The 25,101-nt window shown below is 40.7% G+C and overlaps 1 protein-coding gene across 9 annotated transcripts in view; it reads left to right on the top strand.

Moving 5' to 3' along the window:
- Zfp148 (zinc finger protein 148) overlaps window positions 1–25,101 on the top strand; it is a 110,013-nt gene that overhangs the window by 54,212 nt on the left and 30,700 nt on the right. For 4 of the 9 annotated variants that reach the window (XM_039088601.2, XM_006248435.5, XM_039088602.2 and 1 more), the window contains 3 exons: window positions 13,211–13,354; window positions 23,109–23,232; window positions 24,426–24,509. In XM_039088601.2, the coding sequence (XP_038944529.1) occupies window positions 13,211–13,354; window positions 23,109–23,232; window positions 24,426–24,509 (352 nt within the window). The remainder of the gene's footprint in view (window positions 1–13,210; window positions 13,355–23,108; window positions 23,233–24,425; window positions 24,510–25,101) is intronic. The other 5 variants (XM_063270737.1, XM_063270738.1, XM_063270736.1 and 2 more) reach the window with 2 other exon arrangements.

The following is a 25,101-nucleotide window of genomic DNA, read 5'->3' as shown; positions in this document are numbered from 1 at the left end:
TCACAGACAGGCCCGTCATCGTTCAGGTTGTGTAAGCGGATGAGTTAGAGTAACACTTTTGCAGTTGAGATCCTTTATCTGAAATGCTTGTGTCCAAAAGTATTTTAGCACTTTTTAAGATTATGGGGTATTGACATATGAATAATAAGATTTTGGTGATTGGACCTGGGCTAAAATAGGATAGTCATTTTTGTTTCATATTCTTATTACACGAAACCTGGAGATAATTCTATTCAGTATTTTTACCGTGCATTTTGAGTGTAGCCTTATACCTGAAAGTCAAGATGGCCAGGTTCCACTGAGGGCAACACTCATGAAGGTTTGGGATTTTGCAGTATTTTGTAGTTTTGGGTTAGGAATGCTTGATTTCTAGTTGATTGTTTTAGGGAGTAAAACTAGCACATTCTCCTTTTAACTATTTTCTTCTGGGCTTAAACTAATCTGACCCAACTCACCATACTTTTACCCCCATAGATAGATGCAAATTATTAATAGCAGATTTTTCTTTAGATGGTTTTATGCGGATTTACAAGTTGGATTTCATTTAGGTCAGGGCTAGAGGTTCAGTTCACCTGGGTCAGAGGTGTTTATTCCAATATGACCACATAGTTACTGCTTCTAAAATGACTACATGGTTACTGCTAGAGCTGAAATATTATGATGAGAATAGTTACACAGATGGAAGGTAAGTGTTCTATAGGCTTCTGTAGAGCTCGTTAGAGAGCACTTACGCAGGGTGTCTGGTTTCCAGAAACACAAACTAGTGTGTCCGGATGGATTAGTGGGGGGTTCTTTGTTTCTATCTTTTGCCTATTCTGATCTCAAAGAGATTACTAATATTGATATTCTAGAAAAATTTTAATTTGCAAACATTGGTATAAATGATAAATCTATGATATCACTTGAACTTGTGTTTATTAATGATAATTTGTTTTGATTTTCATGTCCCCACATATAAAACTGCCTTGTTTATTTCAGTGATTAAATGGCATGCTGTTATTTACTTATGTTTATGTTGTTGCTAGGTCTGTTTGAGTGAAATAATGGTAAAAGGAATGCTTGTGCATGTATCTATACATTCACAAGGTGCATGTATCTATACATTCACAAGGTGCATGTATCTATACATTCACAAGGTGCATGTATCCGTGCATTCACATGTAGGCTCTTTCTGCCCATGTGTATGTATTTATTAATAAGGACGTTCATAAAGAAAATTGGATTAACTGTTAAGTTCACAGTCAGAAGTTACTCCCGTGTGCCTAAATCATGACATAGAGCATCATTAGTGACCCTGAGACATAGCCTCCCAATACTCTTCCTATTACCTTGATGCTTTTATCACAGTCTGTTAGCTTGCTTGAGTTTGATTGTGATATAAACAGAACCATTTATACTGTGTGCTCTGTTTTTGTTTGCTTGTTGCTTATGAAGTCCGTCATCTCATGTATTTAATAGGTTATTCTCAGTTCTGAATGTAGTGTTCATTCTGTCATTGCAGACTGTTTCTAGAGTGGGCTGCAGGTGTGCTCAGTGCACATTGTTTGCAAGGGACTAACTAGTTTTAATCCCTAACACACCTTCCCTCCTCTCCAACAAAAGATTGCTTTTAGGTATCGGCCATTCTGGGAAGTGCTTCTTTGAGTTCTTGGGATGTGCCTTTCTGTGCCTGCCTCTCCTCACTGCTTTGCCTGTTTCCTCAGGACAGTTTGGTAGCTTGGCAAGTGGTTTGGCAAGTTACAGAGGTTGCTCTGTATCCTCGATATGGGGTCTTGTCATGTACTGGATTTTCACGGTAAGCATTTTGGTTGTACAGTGTGGTAAAGTGTGTTTTGAGTTTTCCTTTCGTGGGTAACCCGCGAAGTCTGGTAACTTGTTCTGTTTAACCACGCTTCATCTATATGCACTGTTATGGGAGCTGAGTTTTCTCAGGTGATGTGAGAACCAGACCAAACAAACGAAACAAAACTTTTTTTTTCCTGATTGCAGTTTAGTTTTGTAAAGTAAGCAAGAGATATTTCCTTTCAGTTCCCCGTGGGTAGCAGTTTGGGTATAGCAGTGTATAATGAGTGTGCAATAGGAGGGTGTTCTATTCCTACAGCCTTTCCACTGTCTCCTCTTCTTCCCTTCCTTTCACTTCCTCTCTCCCCCTCTCCTCCCTCCCCTTCTCTCTGACTTATTTATCCCTTTATTATGTCCAGGGTATCACGTAGGTTGGCCTACTCACTGCAGCTGAGATGACCCTTAAGCCTTCCTTCTCGCTCCACTTCCCAAGTATGAGGCTTGCAGCCTGTGGCACCTACCATTCCTCAGACATCTTTGCTTTTACCAATGAGGACTTGTACGAGATAGGACTTGATGCCGTTTTAGGCTAGTAACGTAATCCACACTTCCTGAGAAAATCCTGAAGGTTCTGAACCATAGAGAACAGATAATGGCTCTAACCTCCTACCCTAGGATAGCCACTGTCCATGCGCTTCTTCGGCAGCATTGTACCGTTTTTTGTCGTCGTTGTCGTTGTTGTATGTAGGTATTTGTGTGTTTGGACAAAGTTTGTCCCAAACATATGTGGATATTTGTATAAAGTCTTAAAACATCCTTTATATTTATTTTTATTTACCACTTAACCTTCACCATGAATATTTCTTTGTCATTTATGTTAATCAAATGAATTTAGTTTTTGTAGCTATATTTGAAAAGTCCAACTTAATATCTTTATAAATGGTGTAGCAGAAGAATTTTAAAATGTGTCTCTGGGTTTACTTATGATCCCCCCAAAATGACAAATGCCCTTGTAGGCTAGAGAAGAAAAGTAAAAGTAAATCAGTATATGGGGAAAAAAGATATATACTTGGATAGGTGTGAGTGCTGTGGCACAACTTTGTGCTCTCAGTTCTCTCCTGGCATGCATGTACGTGGACCTCATGTGTGTGCCTTGTGCCTACGAAAGCCAGAGAGGGTTTTGGACACCCCATCCTCCCTCCCACCCTCCCGAACTGGAGTTACAGACAGTCATGAACTGCCATGTGGGTGTGGGTGTTGAATCCTGGTCCTCTGGAAGAGCGTGTACTCTTAACCTGAGCCATCTCTCTAGCCCTGGAAGGAGAATTTTAAATGAAAGCTTAATGAGCTCTTAGCTGTATTAAACTTTAGAAAGCACACTATATAAATGAGCTATTTGTAGCAGTTAGTAACATTCTGCATATCTGAGAAGCCACAGTCCTGCAGTGTGTGGTAGTGATTAATGGCAGATACGTTTATTTGGTGCCTTAGGATTTCCAAGGATTCTTTTTGTAATATTGTTTGATTTTTTTTTCTTTTTTTACCCTTCTTACATAAGTGAGTACTGTTACTGCTCTGTGGACGGCTGAAAGGTGATTAAACCAATGAGTAGCATCATGGACAGTAGATTACCATTGCCTATCCCTTCCCCTGTGTGCAGTGTGTGGAGAGCCTATCAGTTCAGTCAGGGTTGTCTAGACAGCACAGGTAAAGGGTGGCTAATTGGTGGCTGTGTTGCTGAAGAAAATGACACTTCACTTCCCCAGCAACTAGTGACTTCCTATGAATTCTCCTGTGTGAGGGGACACTGAGAGACCCGGATGATGCAGGTCTGTGCAGGCAGGAACTGCTAGTGTGATTTTCTGAGTGCACTGGAGATCTTGGTTCTAATCCTAGTTTTGGAACTGTACAGCATTGGGGTGAAAGACCTCACTGAATATGCTGGCAGCGTGAGCATAAGAGATTATACACAGAATATAGGAGTTTGGGTCCTTTGTATCCCAGAATATTGAGGACCTGGATTTGAATTTTTACATTCTCTTTTGATCAGTACAGTTTTAAGCATTAAGTTTAATCTTTTTGGGGGCCTTAGTTTTGTTTTCCAATGAGGTTAATTCTCTAACAGTCTAGAGACTATGTACCCCCTACCCACCACTCCAACTCACATTATTCTTAGTGCCCCGATAGTACCTGGTGCAGGGAGCCCAGTCCTCTGTGTTTCTGACAGTGCCACAGATGTGATCTTGTATTGACCTCAGGTCATCTTGCAGGGGACGTATGAGGCCTGTAACTTCATTTAAGATGATGTTTGTCAGGTTTCCCCATTGTAAAGGTAATGTTTTTGTTGTCATTTCACTGTGGATATTTATTCCACGGGATTAAAATCCCGTGCAGCCATTGTTTAATTGCTCGGTCATACTGGTTCAGTTCGGGCCTCTAGGGGCTCTTTCATTTGGCTCCTTTGGACATATTTCTGATCCTTCTTAAAGCACTTGAATTTCTGGCACCACAGTGTTTTAGCTTTTACCACACACTGTTTTTTTCTGTCCTAGATGTGGACTCAATTAAGTAGTCATTGGTAGATAGAAGCTAATTTCTGGGTGCTAGAGTAGTGAGTGTCACCCCTTCTTGCAGTCTCAGCCAGTGGAACTAGGAAGCACAGGTGTGTCTGCTCGCCCACACGTGTGCACAGCCTCTAGACGTGTGCTTGGTCTTGATGGGGCACAAGCATTTCTACAGAAAGAGATTCAATGGAGGAGGAGGAAGAGAAAATTGAGGTGTGTCTAAATCAGTTGTCATTTTGTTGTTCAAACTCCTTCATGTTCTTAAAAAATTTGAAGACTTGCAAGAGCTTTTGCTGTTGATTGCATTGTATTTATCAGAAAAAATTAAACGTGCAGTAATTTAAACTTTCATCTTAATGTATGACTAACGTATTATATAAGTAGCAACTCGTTTACAAAAAACCTTAAAAATTTTTTAGGTTGATTTTATGCTTTTGAGGTTTTCCTACATGTATGTCTTTGTATCATGTGTGTACCTAGTACCCACAGAGGTCAGGAGAGTTGGAACTGGAGCTACAGTCAGATTGAGCCACTATGTGGACATTGGGGATCAGGCTGAACAGCGGTCCTCTGCACCAGCAGAATGTGTTCCCAACCACCGAGCCACTTAAGTTCCATTGCTGGGTTGTTATTTTGGTTCTGATTGTCTTTTGAGACATGTTTTTCTATATAGCCTTGTAGATCAGGCTGGCTTTGAACTCAGAGATCCACCTGCCTCCCAAGTTCTGGAATCAAAGGCCCACCATGCCTAGCCTTGTTTTATTTTAAGGGTCTATTTATTATTTTTATTTATAGGTGTGTGTGTTCATCTGTGTGAATTTCTGTGTATCATGTGCATATAAGTGCCCTTGGAGGCCAGAGAACATCTGCCTGGAGGTGGTTGTGAGCCACCTGATGCAGGTACTGGGAGCCAATCTTAGGTCCTGGTCACGAGAAGTAAGCATTCTTTTTTCCCCCTTCGAGACAGGGTTTCTCTGTGTAGCTTTGGCTCTCCCAGAACTAACTCACCTGTAGACTGAGTGGCTAGCCTCTAACTCAGAGTTTGATGCTGCTGGCCCTCAGGAGGTAGTAAGCACTCTTAACTTCTCTATGGCCCTGAAAAGTGACTTTCATAAAACAGTTAATGAGAAGTGAGCTGTGCATTTTTGTAGCTCATTGTCTAGATCAGTATAAAATGCTTGGATTCTCATACTTAACTAATGCATCCAGTCTCTGATACTGTCACTTGTTAAACATCTATAAGGTGTTGTGACAGCTGTTTGATCAAGGAGCATGACGTGGAGAGGGTGTCAGGAGACTCCCACACTGGAGTGTCGTTGATGTAACACTTAGCAGAAGTTTATTACTGGGCCAGTTCAAAGCAGTTGCCACAAGGCAAAGGAGGGAACTTAAGTTGTACGATGTTGTGGAAGTTAGAAGGGTAGAATTCCAATGAGACGTAGTCAGCATTACTTTGTTAGGATAACTTGACATACTTGATTCATTTTGTCTGTGGGTAACTATAAAATGCTGATATTGCAACATCATTGACTGTACAGGAATAAGTATACGTGGGAAGTAGGCCAGAATAGGGACTGGAGACTCCTCAACCTCCTCACAATCATAACTGTTCATTAATTTCTTCTCCTGACAGAGACGGTTCCTTACAAGGGTTTCATGTGGTCCTAGTTCGGGGAGAGGAGACACATACCTGCCCATCAGCTTCTCCTCCCCACGCTATTCTGTAGCTTTGGGAGCTTAGATTTTGAAGTCTTCCTGTTGGCTGGATACATCTGGTTCTATCAAAGATGTCCAGAGTTAGTCCTGCAGTTTTCCTTCCCTTCCTCACGCCTCCCTTTTGTGTCTCCTGCCTTAGTTTTCTCCTTTCCTATATTCCATAAATATCCCAAGTACTACCGGCATTCTTTCTTTAGCTTAGTATATTTACATTATAGCTAATTGTGTTATATTTTTCTTTTCACACTTAATGCTTGTTATACTTATGACCATCTTGATTGAGCTTGTTTCTCAGACAGTCTTTGGGACAGGACTCTTCTGTGTAGTATGTGCGTATAGTATAGCTGTGTACTACTTTGACTCCCAGCATAACCACTTTTTAAAATTTGGAGTCAGTTATTTGTCTGTATACTCCAACTTTGGAGTCTTTTAAAATCTTTGGCTTTAAGAAGCATATTAATTAGAAAAATTTGGGTCCACACGAATTTATAGTAGACACTGTTGTGTTTTTAAGAGGAGGAAAAGGAGCTGATGGAGCCAAGGATGGTACGAAGGTGGTGAGGCAGCAGAACCTGGGTGATGGATGGGGAGGAATCATTAGCAGACTTAGAGGGAAGTTGAAAGATATTCTTAGTCGCTGAGACAATGTATGAGAATTCAGAAATTGAAATTGAAAATTGACAAGAATGTATTTATCTTTGCAGCAGTGGAAGATGAGTAAGCCCAGATGTGTTTGTTAGAAGGTCACATAGAATCATGACAGCTGAGATTAGGAGCTAGTTACTGACTAGTTACTGACTAGTTGTCAACAGGGCAGTGTTCTCTTGTTTTTCACTAGAGAAACAGTTTATGTTAATGCATTTGTAAAAGGCTCATAATGAGATGGTGTCCTAAGTTAGCAGAGCTGGCGACGTAGCTAGACTAGGACATGGATGTTGGGATGAGAAGGCCAAAATGCTGGCAAGGAGAGAAGAAGTGAGAATTTGTAGACCTCATTGAAATGTTAGATGACATTTATGTGTACTACATTAATAACATTATTAGGTCTGGGAAAAGAAAGATGGGGAGGGAGGCAAGTTAGGAAGTAAAAATGAAAAGGAATATAATGACAGACTTGCAAATCTAATTAAGTCTCTTGTTTCATCCGTGAAACCTGTCAGGTTGTCATCTTTTTCTAATTCTGCCTTTGCTGTTTTCCTCTGTTCTGTTCATTCATTTAGAGAATTACAGGTGCTGCCTCTCTCCAAGTGTGAGCTTTTTCCTTGGGATTCAGAACCACACTATTTATACATTTAAACCCAGGAGAAAGAGACCTCATATTTTTTTTTTTTCCCGGAGCTGGGGACCGAACCCAGGGCCTCGTGCTTGCTAGGCAAGCGCTCTACCACTGAGCTAATCCCCAACCCAGAGACCTCATATTTAAAATGCGTTCTTTCCATCTAGGGTGGTACTTTGTAGGTAGGAGCTCAGTAGACTTTTGCTTCGTTCTTTTAGCTTTACTGAATTTAGTACATATAGGTGCTTAGTAGCTGCGGGATGAGTGCAGATACAGGGATTATAACCAAGGATGTTTTCTGTATTTATGGAATCTTCAAAGTCATTCCAGACTCTGAGCTTGATTTTGATTTCAGGCTTGAGAGAGGAGGAAGGGTTTTTTAAAATTTACTAAGGCTCTTTATGTTCAAGTATGCAAGAATAAAAGGAAGCAAACAGGTGAGCAAGGAGTGGGCCTGCATAGTGCTCTTTGGAGGGCTTGGGAGCAGGGCAAGAGTAGAGGGTTTAGAGTTTTAGGTGGTGAAATATTTGAGTCTGGTTAATAGGTTTAGGAGTCATGTTGCTATTTCTAGATAGAAACTGCATTGAAATTCAGGCTCTTAGGTTACCATGAGGGTGCTTTGAGGGACTGGTGGTATGGTTGTTGTCAAATGACAGGGAACACTGGGGTTTTTATTTTGCTTTTTGTTTTTGTATTTTTTTCTTTAACTGGATATATTTTAGTTGGGTAGTGGTGGTGTATGCTCTTAATCCTAATACCGGGGAGCAGAGATAGGCAGATCTCTGAGTTTGAGACCAGCCTGGTCTACAGAGTGAGTTCCCAGGTCAGCCAAGATTACTCAAAGAAACTCTGTCTTAAATAAAATAAAACAAAACCACCACAACAAAAAAGTCAATGTATTTTTGCTTACTGTTTTTTAGATTCTATTATGGTTTTCAAAAATCTGGTTACCTAGTCTCTTTAGCTGTTTAACCATTTCTTGACACCTGCTTTTATTAATATTATAGTTTAGTTTTTGTGAAAATTAGCACCATGGAAGTGATTTCTTTTCAACAGGAGTTGTTAATCTGAGGAGTTGCCTCAGTTGTGAGAGTGCTTCCTGCCATGCGGAATGCCCATCCCCAGTATCACATGTGCCAGACACGGTGCCACAACCTGCAGAGGGTAGAGAGAGGCAGGAGGGTAAAAAAAAATCAAGGTTATTGGAGCTGGAGAGATGGCTCAGCAGCTAAGAGCACTTGCTGCTCTTGCAAAGACCAGCATGCAGCTCCCAGGACCTACATTGGGTGCTCAGAGCCTCCTGTAACTTGAGCTCCAGAGGACCCTGCATCTTATAGCCTAATCATGCACCCACATATATAGACACACATATGATCACAAAAGGTAAAATAAAATTTAACTTTAAAAAATGTTGACATCACCTTTGAGTTTATGAGATTTTGTATATAAGTTTCTTAAAAAATCAAAACCTCTCTGTCAGGTGGTGGGGGTGCAGGCCTTTAATCCCAGAGCTCGTGAGGCTGGGCAGGCAGATCTCTGAATTTGAAGCCAGCCTGGTCTACACAGTGAGTTCCAGGATAGCCAGGGCTACACAGAGAAACCGATAAACAAAAAAAGGATGTGTCTGGGGAACCTCTCAAGGAAAGGACAGGATGACTTAATGAATATCCTTGCCACGTTTACATAGTTTTCTTGTTTTTATAGATTACTACTGCAGTGTCTTGCTTGGACCAGGAAAGACTGAAACTCTTTCATGCTGTCAATAATGCGTTCTTTCACCTCTCGTACTTCTCATTCTTTGTTTGAATTTTCCAGCATCTTTGAAAAAATTTTACTATTTTTATTAGTATCTCTCTGTGTATATGAGCAGAGATTAGAGGACAACTTCGTGAAGTTGGTTCTCTCCTTCACCTTTCTGTACATTCCAGGGATTGAACCCTTGTCTCCAGGCTTGTTCAGCAGTGACCTTATTCCACTAAACCATCTCTTTGCCTCACCCTGTTCTGTTTGTAAAAACCTTTTGTAAAAGGTTGCAGTGAGGAGGGGTTAGCTGAGTGCGGTATGTGTTTGCACGGACTGTGTGCTTGAGACTCGAGTGTAGTCACATTATTCCATTATGGTGGCAAATGTTTTGGACCATTCCAAAGCTGTAATTTACTGTCTGCCTGGGTTTGTACCCCTTTTATGTTACACACGTGCCTCATATTTGAAAGATAGTATTGATATTGTCACTTTCCATGTATGTGTAAGGAAAACTGTATTTTGCTGAGAATTGATGAAGAGACCACTGGAAGAGCAGGCAGTGTTCTTAACCACTGAGCCATCTCTCCAGTCCCCAATGACAACTGCATTTTTAAAAAACTGTGTGCTCATGAAGAGCTGTCGCCTGTAGAACTTATGAGTCCATCTTAACTCTGCATTAAAGAATTCCTGTGTTTTCTGTTTTGGCATTTTTTTCGAGACATGATCTCTAGTCCTGGTTGCCCAGGAACTCAGAGATCCTCCTGTATCAGATCCTCCAAAGCTGGGATATAGTTACGTGGTTTTGTGGTCCCCCCCCCCCCAATTAATTTATAAATAACAACAAAGTGTCAGAATTGCCTTTTGGAGCAATTCCACAGTTGCCCTAGCTCTCTTACTTCTATTTGCTGTGTGCCCAGCCTCAGTGTGTGGTTGTTTCAGGGAACCTCAGGGCTGAGGAGTGATTTACCATTCTGTGCTACCTTCTAGCACCAAGATAACCAACCGTCTTATGCTGATAGTTATTAGCCAAGCAGGTCTTTGGTTCAGAAATTTTTTTTTTTTTTTTTGGTTCTTTTTTTTCGGAGCTGGGGATCGAACCCAGGGCCTTGCGCTTCCTAGGCAAGTGCTCTACCACTGAGCTAAATCCCCAACCCCTTTGGTTCAGAAATTTAACGTTGCTTCCATTCCCTCATTCAGTCTGTCTGTCTGTCTGTCTGTCTGTCTGTCTGTCTGTCTGTCTGTCTGTGGCCCTTGCCTGGCTCACTGAGGTTAAAGCCTTCTTTCTACTATGAGTCCTTAGCTGAATCTCTATTCCAGCTGAATCTGTGAGATGCTCTGAATCTTTGGTAGCATGTGTTTTGTAGTGTTTTGTAGTGTTGTAAAAATGCCATGCTAATTGTTGTTTTAGGGGCACAAGCCTCAGCCCCAGTGTCCTGTCCACAGCATACCACTGACAGAAGCAATAGTGAAGAGCACAGGAAGGAAAGTCGGACTGTGTCCTCACACTGAAAAGAGGATTCAAGGCTGGTGGCTCGGGAACCCATGGTTGGGGTTCTATGTGAGACTTAGGCGTAAGCAGAGAGCAAGCGTGTACTTCATAACTAGCAGCCCTGGTCAGGGCTACCCCTTCCTGGCATTTGACTGTCTTTGTCTGGACTTTAGTCTCTCCTGAGATGGCCTCTTAATTTCTTGAAATCTGTGTGAAGTCCCTTCCCAGGAGACAGTTCCTTTCCAGGTTGGCACTTTGGGCTTTGGCCATCCCCTCCCCAGGGAAACAGCAATTCCTTGGGGCCCAGTGTTTGACTGGCCTGGTAGGCAGTTAGAGGCACGTTGTTCTTGTCAGGACACTTAAGTCATTAACACTTTGTGTTTTCTTAGATTGTTTTCAGACGGTTCTGGTGTATTTTTAACAAAATTTGAGAATTTTTGTATTCATTTTAATGATAAGTTTCAAGGGTTGCAGTGGGGAGGAGGTTGACTGAGCATGCTCAGTCCGATGATAATTAACTTTATCGTTAGTGACCTGAGAACCTTGGTGTTTTAAAGATAAGCAAGCAGCTCTGGGACCTAGATTTGAAGACAGGATAACAGTGTTGGTGACATTATATGTCTCTTGGACTCTGTTTCTCTAATTATACCTTACACAACTTTACAATTATATATTTGGTATGATTTGTTGAAAAAGCTAGGAAATGTTGAGCATAGAAAAGGGAAAAAGTGTTGAGCATAAATAAAAAAAACATTGTTGCCATTATTTGATTTAATTTTCTTTTGATATGATCAGTTTTTAGAATTCTGTGGTTTTCTTGATCTAAAAACAAAGACTAAAATGTCTAACTATAGTTCCCAATACTGTATTGACTTTTGCTGGAACCTAATCTTTCTTGTGCTTATAGCCTTAGTATTAGTTCCTTAACCGTTTATGGCAATGAAACTGATGTTACGTACCTCACTGTATGCTCTTCGGTCTCATAAACATCCCTTCCCAGGACATCGTTAATCATCTTATCTACTTCAACAAAATTCTTTAGTTTAATATACTCTGCTTTTGTTTATGATTTTTTTAACACTCTGTTTCCTACACACACACACACACACACACACACGCGCGCGCGTGCGCGCACAGTCACTCTGAAAACATGTAGGTTCAGCAAAAGATGAGAGTTCAATTTTGAGGTGGGTGATCATAAAAGTCTTTCTCCTGTGTGTGAAAAGCAGAAAAAACAGGGGAGGTTTATTCGGTGTGAGCACACAAGGAAGAGAACTGCAGAGGTCCAGTAAGCTAAGCCTTGCTTTTAGAACACTGACAAGAGGTTGAAGATTAAAGGAATTGGGGTGGAGGTGGTCTTGAGGCAATTAAGAGTCCTGAGTGAGCTGTGGACCGCTGTCTGATCTCTGGTTGATCTTGAAGAAAGTCTCTGGCTTACAGGGTAGGTGTTCATCAGAATAGGATTACTTTTGCTCCAGGGAAGTTGCTGGCCTGTGAGGATAGGTTGTTCTGGGTATCCAAGGTGACTCCAGAAAAAGGCTAAGGACAATGATTTATCTATGCCATCAACCATTCAGGGCATGAGATAGATTATACAGAGACTCCTGGAGAGGGAAGAAGGTAACTCAGAGTAAAGGAGACAGACATGAAACCAAAGTAGAGAAGCCAGGCTTTTATTCTGAATGTATTACCTTGAAGCCCAAGCAAGAAGTCAGCTCTTTGTAAAACAAAAGCAGTTTCTAAGTGCCTGTTACAACTCTCCACTGTGTATGACCTTAAGAAAGCTGGATATCAGCTGATCTGGCCTTACTAGTTTCCTGGCCTATGATAAAGTAGTATATAAGAAAGGGGCAGGCTCTAATGTCAGAGGCACATAGGGGAGCAGAGCCAGGATGTTATATTTGAAAGTAGAAGTACCCCTATAGATCAGAGTCAGAGAACATGGAGGAAATTCTGTTGGGAGTCATTCTTGTCACAAGCACCATGAATGTGAAATCTAGTGGGAAAAAAATAGTGTTAGGTAACCATGTGTAAGAGTCATTTCCTCCCAACTTTCTGGCTATATTTACTCTTGGAAGGGTAAACACAAGTGTCTTCATTTTTTGATACTGACTTTAAGACAAGGTTTCAGTATGCAGTCTGGGTTGTCTTCAGCTTCATGATCCCCCTCCTCAACCTTTAGCCTACCAAGTGTTGGAAGTACAGGGGTATGTTACAATGCCATTTCAATTCTGACCTCCCACCACCACTACAAACACCCTTTGTCCCTGAACACTTCTCTTGACATTGTTGGCTAACTGTCCTGTGCTTTGATTTTTTTTTTTTTTTAATCCCTCATCACCACAGTGGAGTTTATCCTGGTTGGTTTGATTTGGTTTCCAAGTCTAGGGAGAAAGAACAGATGACAAGGACTTAACAACCAATCCAAAGCTTCTTAGCTCATTTCAAACAATTTCAGAAGTATAGAATGAATATGCAGAACCTACTTGGAGTCCATCCTCAGTCGGAAGCCCGTCTGCCCTGTGGGCGCTGTCCTAGCATCCCCCAACATCCCCGCAGGTTATCTTGTCAGCTGTAAGTCTACAGAATACACGTTGACCTTTATGCATTTCTAAAACCAGCTTTGTTCTTTTTAAACAGATAAGTGTAAAGCAGGAGATTACTTTTACTGATGTATCTGAGCAACTGATGAGAGACAAAAAACAAGTGAGAGAGCCAGTAGACTTACAGAAAAAGAAGAAGCGGAAACAACGCTCTCCTGCAAAAGTAAGAGAATATGTTAAGGTGTGCTTACTAACTTTTCATGTTAACTGTTGGTTTATCCTGTGGGCAGGAGCCTATTTGGACCTTAGTCCAGAGGGAGAGGTCTCATGTGGGTTAGTGCTGCTCTGCTATCCCAGCTTCTGTAGGAGGGAGTAGAGAAGAGAGCTACACACCTGTGTGGATGTGGTGGGCCTTGACTTTCAATCTCTCTCTCCCCTACTCCCCTCTCCCGCCCTCTCTTTCCCTTTTCCTCCTTCCTCCACTCCCTCATCTGTACTCCCTCCTCCTTTTTTCCCTAAAAATGAACTTTTGTCTTTCCATGTCTCCCTTGTATTATAAAGTAACAAGATATGTAGGATCCCTGTTGATTGTTCCTATTTTTATACAAGTGTTCATCGGAGACACCTTTAATAGACTTACGTGCCCCGAGGGCAGAAACTTCATCTTATCACAGCTGGCTAAATGAACACTTTTTACTGATCTATTAGGGGTTGTCCTCTTCTGTGTTTGTCCCTTGCAATGGCAGTGGTATAGTGTTGTGTAGTATGCAACATTGGTGATTCATCTTCATAGTTATTTCCCCCATGTTTTACCTGTGTAATAATGAAGCTCTTCCTTCCCTCACCTTTTATTAGTAAGGTCTCAGCCAAAACTAGCCTTGAACTTGATACAGTCAAGGATGAGTATGCTTTTGATTCTCCTGCCTAGTGCCTATCTCTTAAGTGCTAGGATTATTCAGAAGTGTGTCATCAGGCATAGTTTTATACAGTACTGGATACTAAATAAAGGGTTTTATGCATGCTAGACAAGTACTTTGCATTCTGAGCTGCGTCTTCAGTCCCCCCTTTAAATATATTATATATGATCCCTCTCCCCCCCAACCCCTTGTGACAGGGTCTTGCTATGATCTAGGTTAGGCTGGCCTTGAACTTGAAGCCTTCTTGCCTCCATCTCCTGATTGCTAGGATTATAGGCATGAGCTACCCTGCTAATTAAGTACCAGAATCTTTTTTATGGCTACTTACTGTAGTTTTTATTTAAAATTATAATCATTATCTATCTTGTACACTTGTAGTATAGTGGCAAGAACAGCTAATAGTACTGGCTTATAAGAGCAGATGGCTAACATTTCAGCAAACTAGGAAATCCTGTTCACTCATTTTCCATTGTTAAAGACACCCCATGCTGTTCTTAGGGAGACAGAACATGTGCCTATGGTATTTTATTAGATAAATTAACTGAGTTATATTTTTGATTCTCTGTCATGTTCCCTTTCTATCCATAAAATTTAGTAGATTTGTATAACTGTAATTTCCTGGTTTTTCCACTTGTAAAGTGTGTTTAACCCATTTTTGGACTTAGAGTTAACAATAGTAGTTTTGTTTTTATAGTGCTGGAGAACACATACCCATATGCACACGCCTTTGCTCATGCTAGACAAGCATTATATCATTGAGCTATATCCCCCACTCTGTAAAGTTTTTAAGAATTTTTATTTACTATTTAATAAATTGCTTGGGCAAGATCATGTTATAATTAATGATAGTTTTGCTGAACACTGCTGTGTTGTATTCTTTTCATCTCCTTTTTAAGTCGATGCCATATATTTCTCAGTGCTGTCTGCTTATGGAATCGAGGGGCATATTCTCGATTTCCAGTCATTGTGCACGTCATGTCCTGCTGAGTGGATGTGTCGGGGCTGCCGCACCCTTGAGAGCCTGGAAGTTAGGCTTGACCACAGGAGTCTCACTGGAGTTGCAATTCGTATTTTGGTTCATACTAAATTCATCTTTCTCATTTGTCTGACATTTTAGGTTTCACATTTTATGGAATTCCCTCTCCTTCCTTTTTTCCCTGTCTTACTGTTTTTCTCAGTGACTGATGTTTTATTGCGATTGCCCTTTACACTAACAAATTCACCAGAGTCATTTCGGGGTTTGTGAAAAGTTAACTTCCAAAATTGTAATGATGGTTGGTTGTGCTTCTTCGTGTTCCTGCTTACATGGGAGGCATCTGTTTTACAATTTTAGGATTTATTTACTTATTTATTTTTATTGTATGCATATTTTTTATATACCACATTCATGCCTAGTGTTTGTGTCCACCAGAAGAGACTTTAGATCCCTTGGAACAGGGGACAGGTGGCTGTGAGCTGCTGTGTGAGCACGCAGCTGAACCCGGGTGCTCTGGAAGAGCAGCGGACGCTCCTGCCCTCTGAGCTGTCTCGTTAGACGCTCTGTGCTAAGTATGGATTAGCTGTTATTCCCCTAGATAGTTCACTGTCCTGTTTGCTAGTGCTATTCTGTACGTTAATTCTTTTTTTGTTTGTTTGTTTCAAATACCCCCCCCCAAGATTGATTTATTGGGTGTGTGTATATGAGTGAAGGGCAAGAAGTCTGGGGTCTGAGGAGCTACAGGTGGCGGCTGGCTGTGAGCCACCATGTGGTGCTGGGAACCAAACACAGGTCCTTTTCAAGAACAAGTGCTCTTAACTACTGAGCCATCTTTTCAGCACCCATTTTTTATTATTTTAATTATGTGTATGTTTGCATATGAATGCTAGTGCTCTTGGGGGACAGAAAAGGGTATTGGATTCCCTGCAGCTGGAGTACAGGTAGTTGTAAGCTGAGTGACATAGGTACTGGGAATCAGACCCAGGCTCTGCAAGAACAGTACATATTCTTAACCACTTGACTCACCAGCCCCGGCCTTCGTAAATTCTCCCTCAAGTCTAGATGATTACCACCCAAGTCAGTTCTTTGAAGATTTCTAAAAGCATTGCTAAGGTATTTTGTCCCAGTCATTGTAGTGGGGAGATATCTCTTCTAGGTATAATGTACAGAAGAAAGCATTTCAGGGCAGTCCTTCAGGGAATTCTTAGAAGAATGAAGTATGGAGCAGACACAAATGAAAATAACAAAAATAGTTACTCTAAAAATTGTTAAAATTGTTCCCAGCATGGTATTTGGATTTTTCCTCTAAGCCAGCACTTGAGTTCCAGAACAACCAGAGTTACCCAGAAAGACCCTGACTCTTTTTTAAAAAGATTTGTTTATTTATTATATATAAGTACACTGTAGCTGTCTTCGGACACACCAGAAGAGGGCATCGGATCCCATTACAGATGGTCACGAGCCACCATGTGGGTGCTGGGAATTGAACTCAGAACCTCTGGAACACAAATTGTTTTTATATGTTACATGTAGTGGACAGAGAAAAGTGTGGCTAGTTTTAACATTGATCTTTAGTTCCCCAGGTGAGTGGGTTTTTATGTCTGAAATGTTAAGGCTTTGAGGTATAAACTGGGTTCTGTTACTCTTCCTCAGATATGTGTTAGTGTTATATTCAGATATTTCATTGAAGTGACTTTTTCTGCCATTTTCATTGAAGATAAACAAGTTTATCTTGGGTTTATAGTTTGTAAATTGGTATGTTGATTGTTTTGTTTTGTTTTTTCAATTTTAAGTTTCTCAAAGTTCAAGGTGTAATTTATTTTAAAACCGTGTCTAAGACTTTGGGGAAGGTTGTCAGAGAGTGGAATGTTTAGGAATAATATGTAACAGGTCAGTGTGAAAACTAGAATTCATTATCTTTGCAGGGCTGCTTGCTGCCAAGACCTTTTCCAAACCCTAGTCTTTGCCCCCATCAGTATCTTTAGTATATGCTGTCATTGTGTCAGGCAGGATATGTACAGGAAACAGAACCGATGCACGGTGGTGGGACTGTTGAGCACATCAGCTCATGCCATGTTGACCATGTCACCACCACAGTGAGGAGTACTGCGCTGTTAGCCATGGTGGTGAGGAGTACCACGTTGCTCTGCCAGCATCAGCTGCTGCAGACACTGAGCAGCGGCCATGTTTGGAACCTTAAATAAGTAGACAAGGATGCTTTGTCACTGAGCGTTGTCTAGGTTTAGGTCTTTTCTCTATTGTGAAGTAATCTACTTAGGAAAATAGAAGAAATTGTAGACACTTGTTTCTTTCAAATGCCAAATTTCCTCTTTGAATGAGGGAACCCCAGAGCTTCACGCATGATAGAAAACAGCTGTACTGTTGAACTCTATACCCCCAGCCCAAAGACTGCTTCATTTTAATCAAAATAGTACATTTAACCATAAATCACCTTTTGGTGTCTTTGTGCTGATGTTATAAACCCTCTAAAGTTACACATCTTGTGAAACATCCCCATGAGAAGATCGTTCTTTCCCCTCATGGTGGAGATGCGAGCATTAGACTTGGAAGTGTCCCCCCATCTGCTTGTGATTGCTTCACTATCTCTTTCCTTAAGGACAGGCTGCTCTCTGTTTTATCGCTCTGTCTGTCTGTGAGCTCACTTTGTTTTGCCTCTTTAAATCTGTTTTTGTTCTATTTCACAGACAGCTAAAGTTGTTACAAGCCTGTGACGTCTGTGATGTGTCTCAGTGTATTTATGTCAGTGGTCGTACCCCAACCTTCCAGGCTCTGTGTTAGTTGTAATCAAGTAGCATAAACAGTTTCTAGGCCTTTCTTTCTTTCTTTCTTTCTTTCTCTCTCTTTTTCTTTCTCTCTCTCTCTCTCTCTCTCTCTCTCTTTCTTTCTTAGTTACACACACACACACAAACACACACACAGTCTTTCTTCAGATATACCAGAACAAGACACCAGATCGCATTACAGACAATTACCATGTGGTTGCTGGGATTTGAACTCAGGACCTCTGGAAGAGCAGTCCGTGCTCTTAACCGCTGAGCCGTCTCCCCAGCCCGAGGCTTTTCAAACCACTGAGTACTCAGCTGAGAAAGAGCAGTGTGGTTTTAGCTACTTCCATTCTTCAGTTTGTCTCCTTTTTATTTAACAAAGAACTCGAGTGCCTGATCTCTTGACTAGAGTAAAGAGAGGAAGTGGATTGATATTAGAGCCTTTAGGAGACACATGCTCTTGAAGAATGAGCATACTCCGCACACAGATTATGAACTCCATAGTTATCCTCCAGCACTTTAGTATGCATCATTGGCTCTAGAAGACAGCTGAGATTAAGACAGAAATATTGTTAAATGAGAAAAAAATAATTTTTGAAACAGCAGCAAGTGGATGTATTTGCTACACTTTCTTCCCCATGCTCCCTTGGTTTTTGGAAGAACTGCCTTTGAAGATGAACTGATTATAACACTAGAGATGAAAATAGGAAATCAAACATAATGCTAATGAGAATGCAAAGGAAGAAAGTAGAAAATTAGAAAACTACATACTAGTAATCCTTCATTAATCTGATTTTCCCAGAGTGTGACTGTATTATGGGGAAATTGTTTTCCATAGAACTGAACCTTTAAAAAGATTCTAATCTTGAGAAAACTCATCATTTAGAAACTATCACCTACATCTTTAAATTGAGGAAACAAGTAAGGACCTTTCTGAAACTAACAGTCACAGGCTGTGAGATGGTTCAGTGTGTAAAGACAACTTGCCGCCAAGTCCAACCGTCTAGAGGGAGGAAAATGACCCCTGCAAGTTGTTCTTTGACCTCTGTGTGTCTGCAAGGGTCACACGCAAACGCACACTCAAATGTGTACACATGCACTGCACTCACACATAAATCTTTTAACCCTCAAGGCCAGGATGCTAAATGTGAGCTGTGTTCCATTCTTTTGACACAGGGAGTTTCGTGTTCTGCCACTGCTAAAGCTTGCTATTGAAAGTGAGCCTTGCAGAGTCTGAAGAGATTGTGAGCGTGAGGAACCGGCTCTGACTGGTGTGGTCACACGGTTTTTACTCTGGATGACCTTGCTATGCCTCTGGGGTTGTGTTCTTTTGAAGAGGGAAGAAAATCTTTAAAGTCCCTCTCCCACACTCAGTTGTTACCAAAGCCTCTCATAACTGATTGGTGAGGTTTTAAATCAGTGGCTCTCAACCTTCTTAATGCTGCAGTCCTTTAATACAGTTTCTTGTGTGTGGTGACCCCAGCCAGAAAATTATTTCATTATTATTTTGCTACTGTTATAAATTGTAATGAAGATATCTGATATGCAGGATATATGATATGTGACCCCTGTAAGGGGTTGGTTTGACCCCCAAAGAGGTCATAACCCACAGGTTGAACACCACTATTTTAAATCATCTTCTCCAAATTCTCATGGGTTTGAGTGGCTTAAATGTTAATATCAGTTAATGTTGGAAGGTATTATAACATCTGTCTGTTAGATTAAAATATCAAGGGTAATTTTAGTAGAATGCGGACAGCTGTGTTTGTCTTTTGAGAAGAACCTTTTCTAATGGAGGAGCATTACTGATCCTGGAGTGAATTCTCTCAATTGAATAAGTAGAATTTAGACCTTTACTTGACACGTGTTAAGAGAGCCTTCCTCATTCCCGACACCTCTCCCACTCTGTGTGTGTGTGTGTGTGTGTGTGTGTGTGTGTGTGTGTGTGTGTGTGTGTGTGTATCTGTGTATCTGTGTATCTGTGTATCTGTGTAAAACTATATATATGATACTAGCTAGGAACAACTTTGTCTCAAACAAAGCAATACACAAAGAACTATGAGAGCCGGGATATAGAATATCTAGGGAATTCCATTTGATGCCAGTTTGTCTTTCTGTAAATTTTAATTTAACACAATCAAATATAAACCAAGTTGGATATTTAAATTATTGCTAATTTGCTTACTTGGTAACAGGAGAGCCTGAGGGTGGGTCTTTATAGTGTCCTGCTTCTGCTGAAGTAGCAGAACAAGAGGACACTGAAGCCCCCAGAGCTGCTGCTGTCAGAGTTGGGCTCGGAGGAGCATGCTTATAAGCCAGTTTTGGGGACTACGAACATTCTGGAATACAGAGCCAGAGTCTTTCTCCAAAACTAAAAAGTGCTGTCTCCCATGTCCTAAACATGAACCTGCAGCCCTTTCTGCTGTAATGGGGATCATATGTTGAGTGGGAGGAAAAACAAAGCAAAAATATACTAATACCAAGTAAGGCTGCTAATCTTTAGAGCAAATGTTTCAAACCATTGGGTCATAATTTGAGAAGATCCTAAAGGATATAAACAAGAATAAGTCAAGAGCCAAAGAAGACAGTCAGGCCAGAGGTAATATGCTGCAGCTCCTCTTGGAGGGCTCTCCTCTCTGTGCTACCTAGCCTGTGGGGTCTGAGGACCAGAGGTGGGGACCTGCATGTTTAGCAAAGCCTTTTTGTTTAAGGAATGAAGTGGTAAGTTGTGGGGGCTATTTGGTATGGAGAGCAGGCAGCAAAATATCTCAGTGCTAGGTGTAAGATCCCCACTGTGCCCCAGACTCTGAGTTTGGACATTGGAGCTGGAGCAGTGAAGGGCACAGACAAGTTCATGTGGGTACATTTCAAACGTTGCAAACTGGAAAAGTGTTTGTTGGTGGCAAGATAGATTTTACTTTGCCTTATAAACAAAAATATTGTCATACTGTCCTGACAGAGGAAAAGAAAGTTAATTTTAAAATTTCTAAGAACTTGGTATTTCTGCTTGAACTTATAAATATTCTGGATCTTATGTTTGCCCATAAGCTAAGTATTCTCTGTCTTAGCCACATAATTCTACCTTTTATGAAGACCTGAGTGAAGACAGCATGACTTCCAGTACAGGACACAGTAACTGTCCATAAAGGACTTTGCACAGTCAGGGATTGCATCCGCTTCCCAGTTCTGCCTGACAAGACCCTCCTTGCAGTTACCGAGCTGCGGAAAGCCAGTGACCTGCCATGGCTTTTGGCACTCATTTTCACCAACCTGTGTGAAAAGAGGAAAGCCTGGTATTTGTGTCTTACTTATGATTAGTTCTGTTTTACATAACTTGTGTTCTATTTTAAGAGGGTTTGTGTATTTTCTTTTTGTACAGTGTTACTTGCATTATTATTATGTGACTTGGAGGAAGTGAAAAAAATTTTAAACTTGACTGGCCAGAAATCAAACTTTTATTCTCACTGACTGTTCAGGAAGCTGTGACACCCACTTCCATTCTCCTGCCAAATGTGTCCCTTCTATGTCTTGGGTGCATAGACTTGAAGCATTGTTGACCATGTTGGCAATTTGCCCAGAACCCAAAAACCCTGTATAATTTGCATACTAATTATCATTGATTTGCATTCAGTATAGGCTGAACTGTCTTCCTGAATTTAAAGTAAAAAGATACACTACAGATTAAAGCTATTTATCCTTCCTTACTTGTCTTTTCTAGGTTAAAGAACCTATGGTTTATAGGCCCAAGTTACTTCCTATGGTCCTCTGTAGATCTGTGTTGGTCAGTCTCTCGGCTTTCTTTCTTTCTGTCTTTCTTTTTTTGTTTTGTGTGTGTGAGGAGAAGTGTTGTAATGGGGTCTCTATCTCCCTGGCTGTCCTAGAACTCTTGAGTGCAGACCAGGCTAGCCTTGGACACACAGAGATCCACCTGTCTCTGTCCCTTGAGTGCTGGGTTAGTGTGCCACCATTCTCAGCTTTACTTTCTATATGCTTTTCGCCTTCAAAGTTGTTTCCCACTTCCTGGCTAGATGCCTTCTGATCTGATCCTGCTTTCCCTCTCCTTGGCTTCAAGTTCTTGCTATGTAGCCCAGGCTGCCCTTGGACTCTCTATCCTCCTGCTCCAGACTCCTGACTCCACTACACCTGACATCCTCTTAGAGTTTCTATGCTTCTTCACATCAGGTTTTGTCATCCTTTTTCTTTCTTGGTAATGTTAGGGGATGGTGTGACAGGAGGTGGTAAAATGCTGCGTGCTGAGTAAGTTGTTGGTAAGTTAGAATTTATGAGGCTAAAGGTGAGCTTACACTGCTAGCTGCCCAGCCCCTACTCACACAGCTCTTAATTGCCAGGCACTCAGGATAGAAGAGTCTGTTTCTTTTCTCCCATCTTCCTTCCCCATTCCTACCTTTATTTATCTGACAAATATTTTTGGGACATGTTTAGCAGTAATAGTTCTATAGTATCCTTATAGATCCTAGACTGAGACAAAATCCAGATTCTGTTTGATTACTGGAAAACTTTATTATTTTCTCTCTTTTTTAAAATATAAGAAGATAACAGCAGTAAACTCTTATCTGACTAAAAAATTCAGTCTGTAAAATGTATGCACACTTTTCATTCGCTCTGTTCCTCACCTATCACAGCCAAGGTGTGGGTCCTTGTGAAGTGGATATTAAACACATACAAGTAAAAGTGTACTGATATGTGTGGGTATATGTGTATACACACACACACACACACACACACACACACACACACACACAAAAGGACACTGTATATCTAGATTATCTATCTATCTATCTATCTATCTATCTATCTATCTATCTATCTATCTAGTGTCCTTTTGTATTGAAAAATTATATACTGGGTTCTTAACTTTTTTGAGTTTAACAAATCCTGGTGTTTTTTCCCATTTAACTAGATAGAATTTCTCAATTTGCAGTCACATTAAATAAGTTAAGTTGGTTTTCTGTGGTTTAGCCGTTCTCATTGATTAGTATCTGGCTTTTCTCCCTCATATGTGAGAATTTGAAGTTGAAGACTAAACTGCTTACTCTAGCAGCCCTGTAGGGAAACACTTAGGGACTCTGGTAGCCATCAGCTACAGGGAGGCGGCAGAGTGCTTCCAGGGTTTTAACCCAGTCTAAGTCAAACTGTACTTTCCTACATTAAAGGTGCCACTGTCCTAATAGCCTTTTCCAGATTATTTCTGAAAAATTTTTTTACAACCTCTAGTGACCAATGCTTATATTGTCCTTTTAAAATGTAGTATTTACATTTTAAAAACTTTGTTTTTTGCCTTTATTTTTAAACTAGATCCTTACAATAAATGAGGATGGATCACTTGGTTTGAAAACCCCTAAATCTCACGTCTGTGAGCACTGCAACGCTGCCTTTAGAACGAACTATCACTTACAGAGACATGTCTTCATCCATACAGGTATTGAATTAAAACGGGCTGTTGGCCTCTACAATTATTATCATTGTTATTTTCATCCTTGTATGAATGTCATCCAGTCTTTCGACTGTAGCTTACTTGGCATTGTCAATCAAAATCATTAGGAGGAAGACGGAAAAGACTTTAAATGGGAAGACAATTAATTAATACAGATAGATACATTTAATAGTTGTAATTGGGTACCCACTTGCCTTAAAGCTCTCTTTTCAACTAGAGAAACTCTTCTCAACTGAGGCTGCATTAGGAGCCTGTTGCATTCATCTTTCTGTGCTAGGTATGTGATCAGCACAGGCAGTGTTTGAAAATCAGATATTAGAGATGATAGCTAACAGAAGTAGAAGTTAAAAAAATCGTGAAATTGTTGAAAATAGAGCTGAAGACTAATCACACACCTTTAGGCAAAACAAGCTAGAAATGTTAAATGACTTGGTAGATGAAGGGGATGGATTGAAGGAGAAAATACAGTGGTGGCCAGAAGCTGAAGGAGAAAAGATTTAAGGAGGCCTCAGGGTAGAGAGAGGATGGCCACAGTCTGTGGAACAGAGGGGGTGATTTCTGTAAGGCTGAAGCCACAGTGTAGGGAAGCACTTGAGACTGAGACCGCCTGCCTGTGTGTAAGGTGTGATGGGAAGAAGGAGGAAGGTGCCAAGGGGCGTTGAGTGCGCATGAAAGCCAGGCCTCCTCCCCATGGGCAGACCACAGCACTAGGAAGTTAATGGGTTCCAACAGACACAGTTTCCAAGGACGGGGTTCTCTCCAGGGTGTTTATACAGCTCCGAACTCTGAAGAACGTAGGTAAAAGGGCAGAGAGGGACGGCCAGCCACCTAGAACAGGATGCGCATGCCTTCAGACAGGGAAGAAGCCATATTTAAAGCAGACACCAGGACATCTGGAGAGTGCTTTTTTAGCTTGTATATCTTTTAAGTTTTGTTTTCTTCCTTATTAAAAGGATATAAATGAAATTTTATTTTTTGTGTGATTGTAAAAATGTGTAAGTCCTGGAGGAAAATTTTAAGGTAAAGTATAACTGTTAATAAAAAATGTTTTTAAAAATCATGCAGTGTTTTAAAATTTTACAAAATTTGGGCATCTAAGATTTATTTATCCTTAGAAGTAATGACTTAAAATACTGTTTTATTCACTAACTAATGTATGGATGTCAAATTATTTTAAGGCGAAAAACCGTTTCAATGTAGTCAGTGTGACATGCGTTTCATACAGAAGTACCTGCTCCAGAGACACGAGAAGATCCATACTGGTGAGTGCTGCGTCCTCCCTACGCTCATGCTTATCGCTCATCTCATCGCTCATCGACATCACCACAGGGGAGGGAGGGAGGGAGGGGAGGGGGAGGGGAGCGGAGCGGGAGTCTAATAAGGCACACTGCTTAAGACCATCAGTCTTAGCCTGTCTCTCAATAAATCATTTTAGTTAAACACGGTTTATATGTCCAACCACAATAAATAATTTTGAAATAGTTCCATAATAATCTAAATTACATATTTTAAGTAACAAAGGAGGAAACTTTCCTAATATAGCTGTTTCTTAAGCTAAGTAAGTTTATCATGCACACTAATTAGCTTGTGAACTATGGAATCTTTGGGATATTAGAGCAGCAGCATCTTTCATGTCTCTTCTCTATATGGCATACTGTGTCAAGAGAGACAGCTGCCCATGTCTTCACACAGTGGTAATGATTTACAGCAAGCACTTTGGAAGATCACCAAAGTGATCTATATGTTAAAATTTTAGTCTCATTTTAAAACAAGTATCTCAGATTTTCTAAGTGACTTTGATTTACTAGACTACTGAACTTTCTCCTTTGATATTTCTAAGCATTGTAAAAAGAT

The sequence above is a fragment of the Rattus norvegicus genome, chromosome 11 (assembly GCF_036323735.1).
Source record: "Rattus norvegicus strain BN/NHsdMcwi chromosome 11, GRCr8, whole genome shotgun sequence".
Taxonomy (NCBI): domain Eukaryota; kingdom Metazoa; phylum Chordata; class Mammalia; order Rodentia; family Muridae; genus Rattus; species Rattus norvegicus.
Note: the sequence above shows the minus strand (reverse complement) of the source record. Positions and strands in the feature narration are given on the sequence as shown.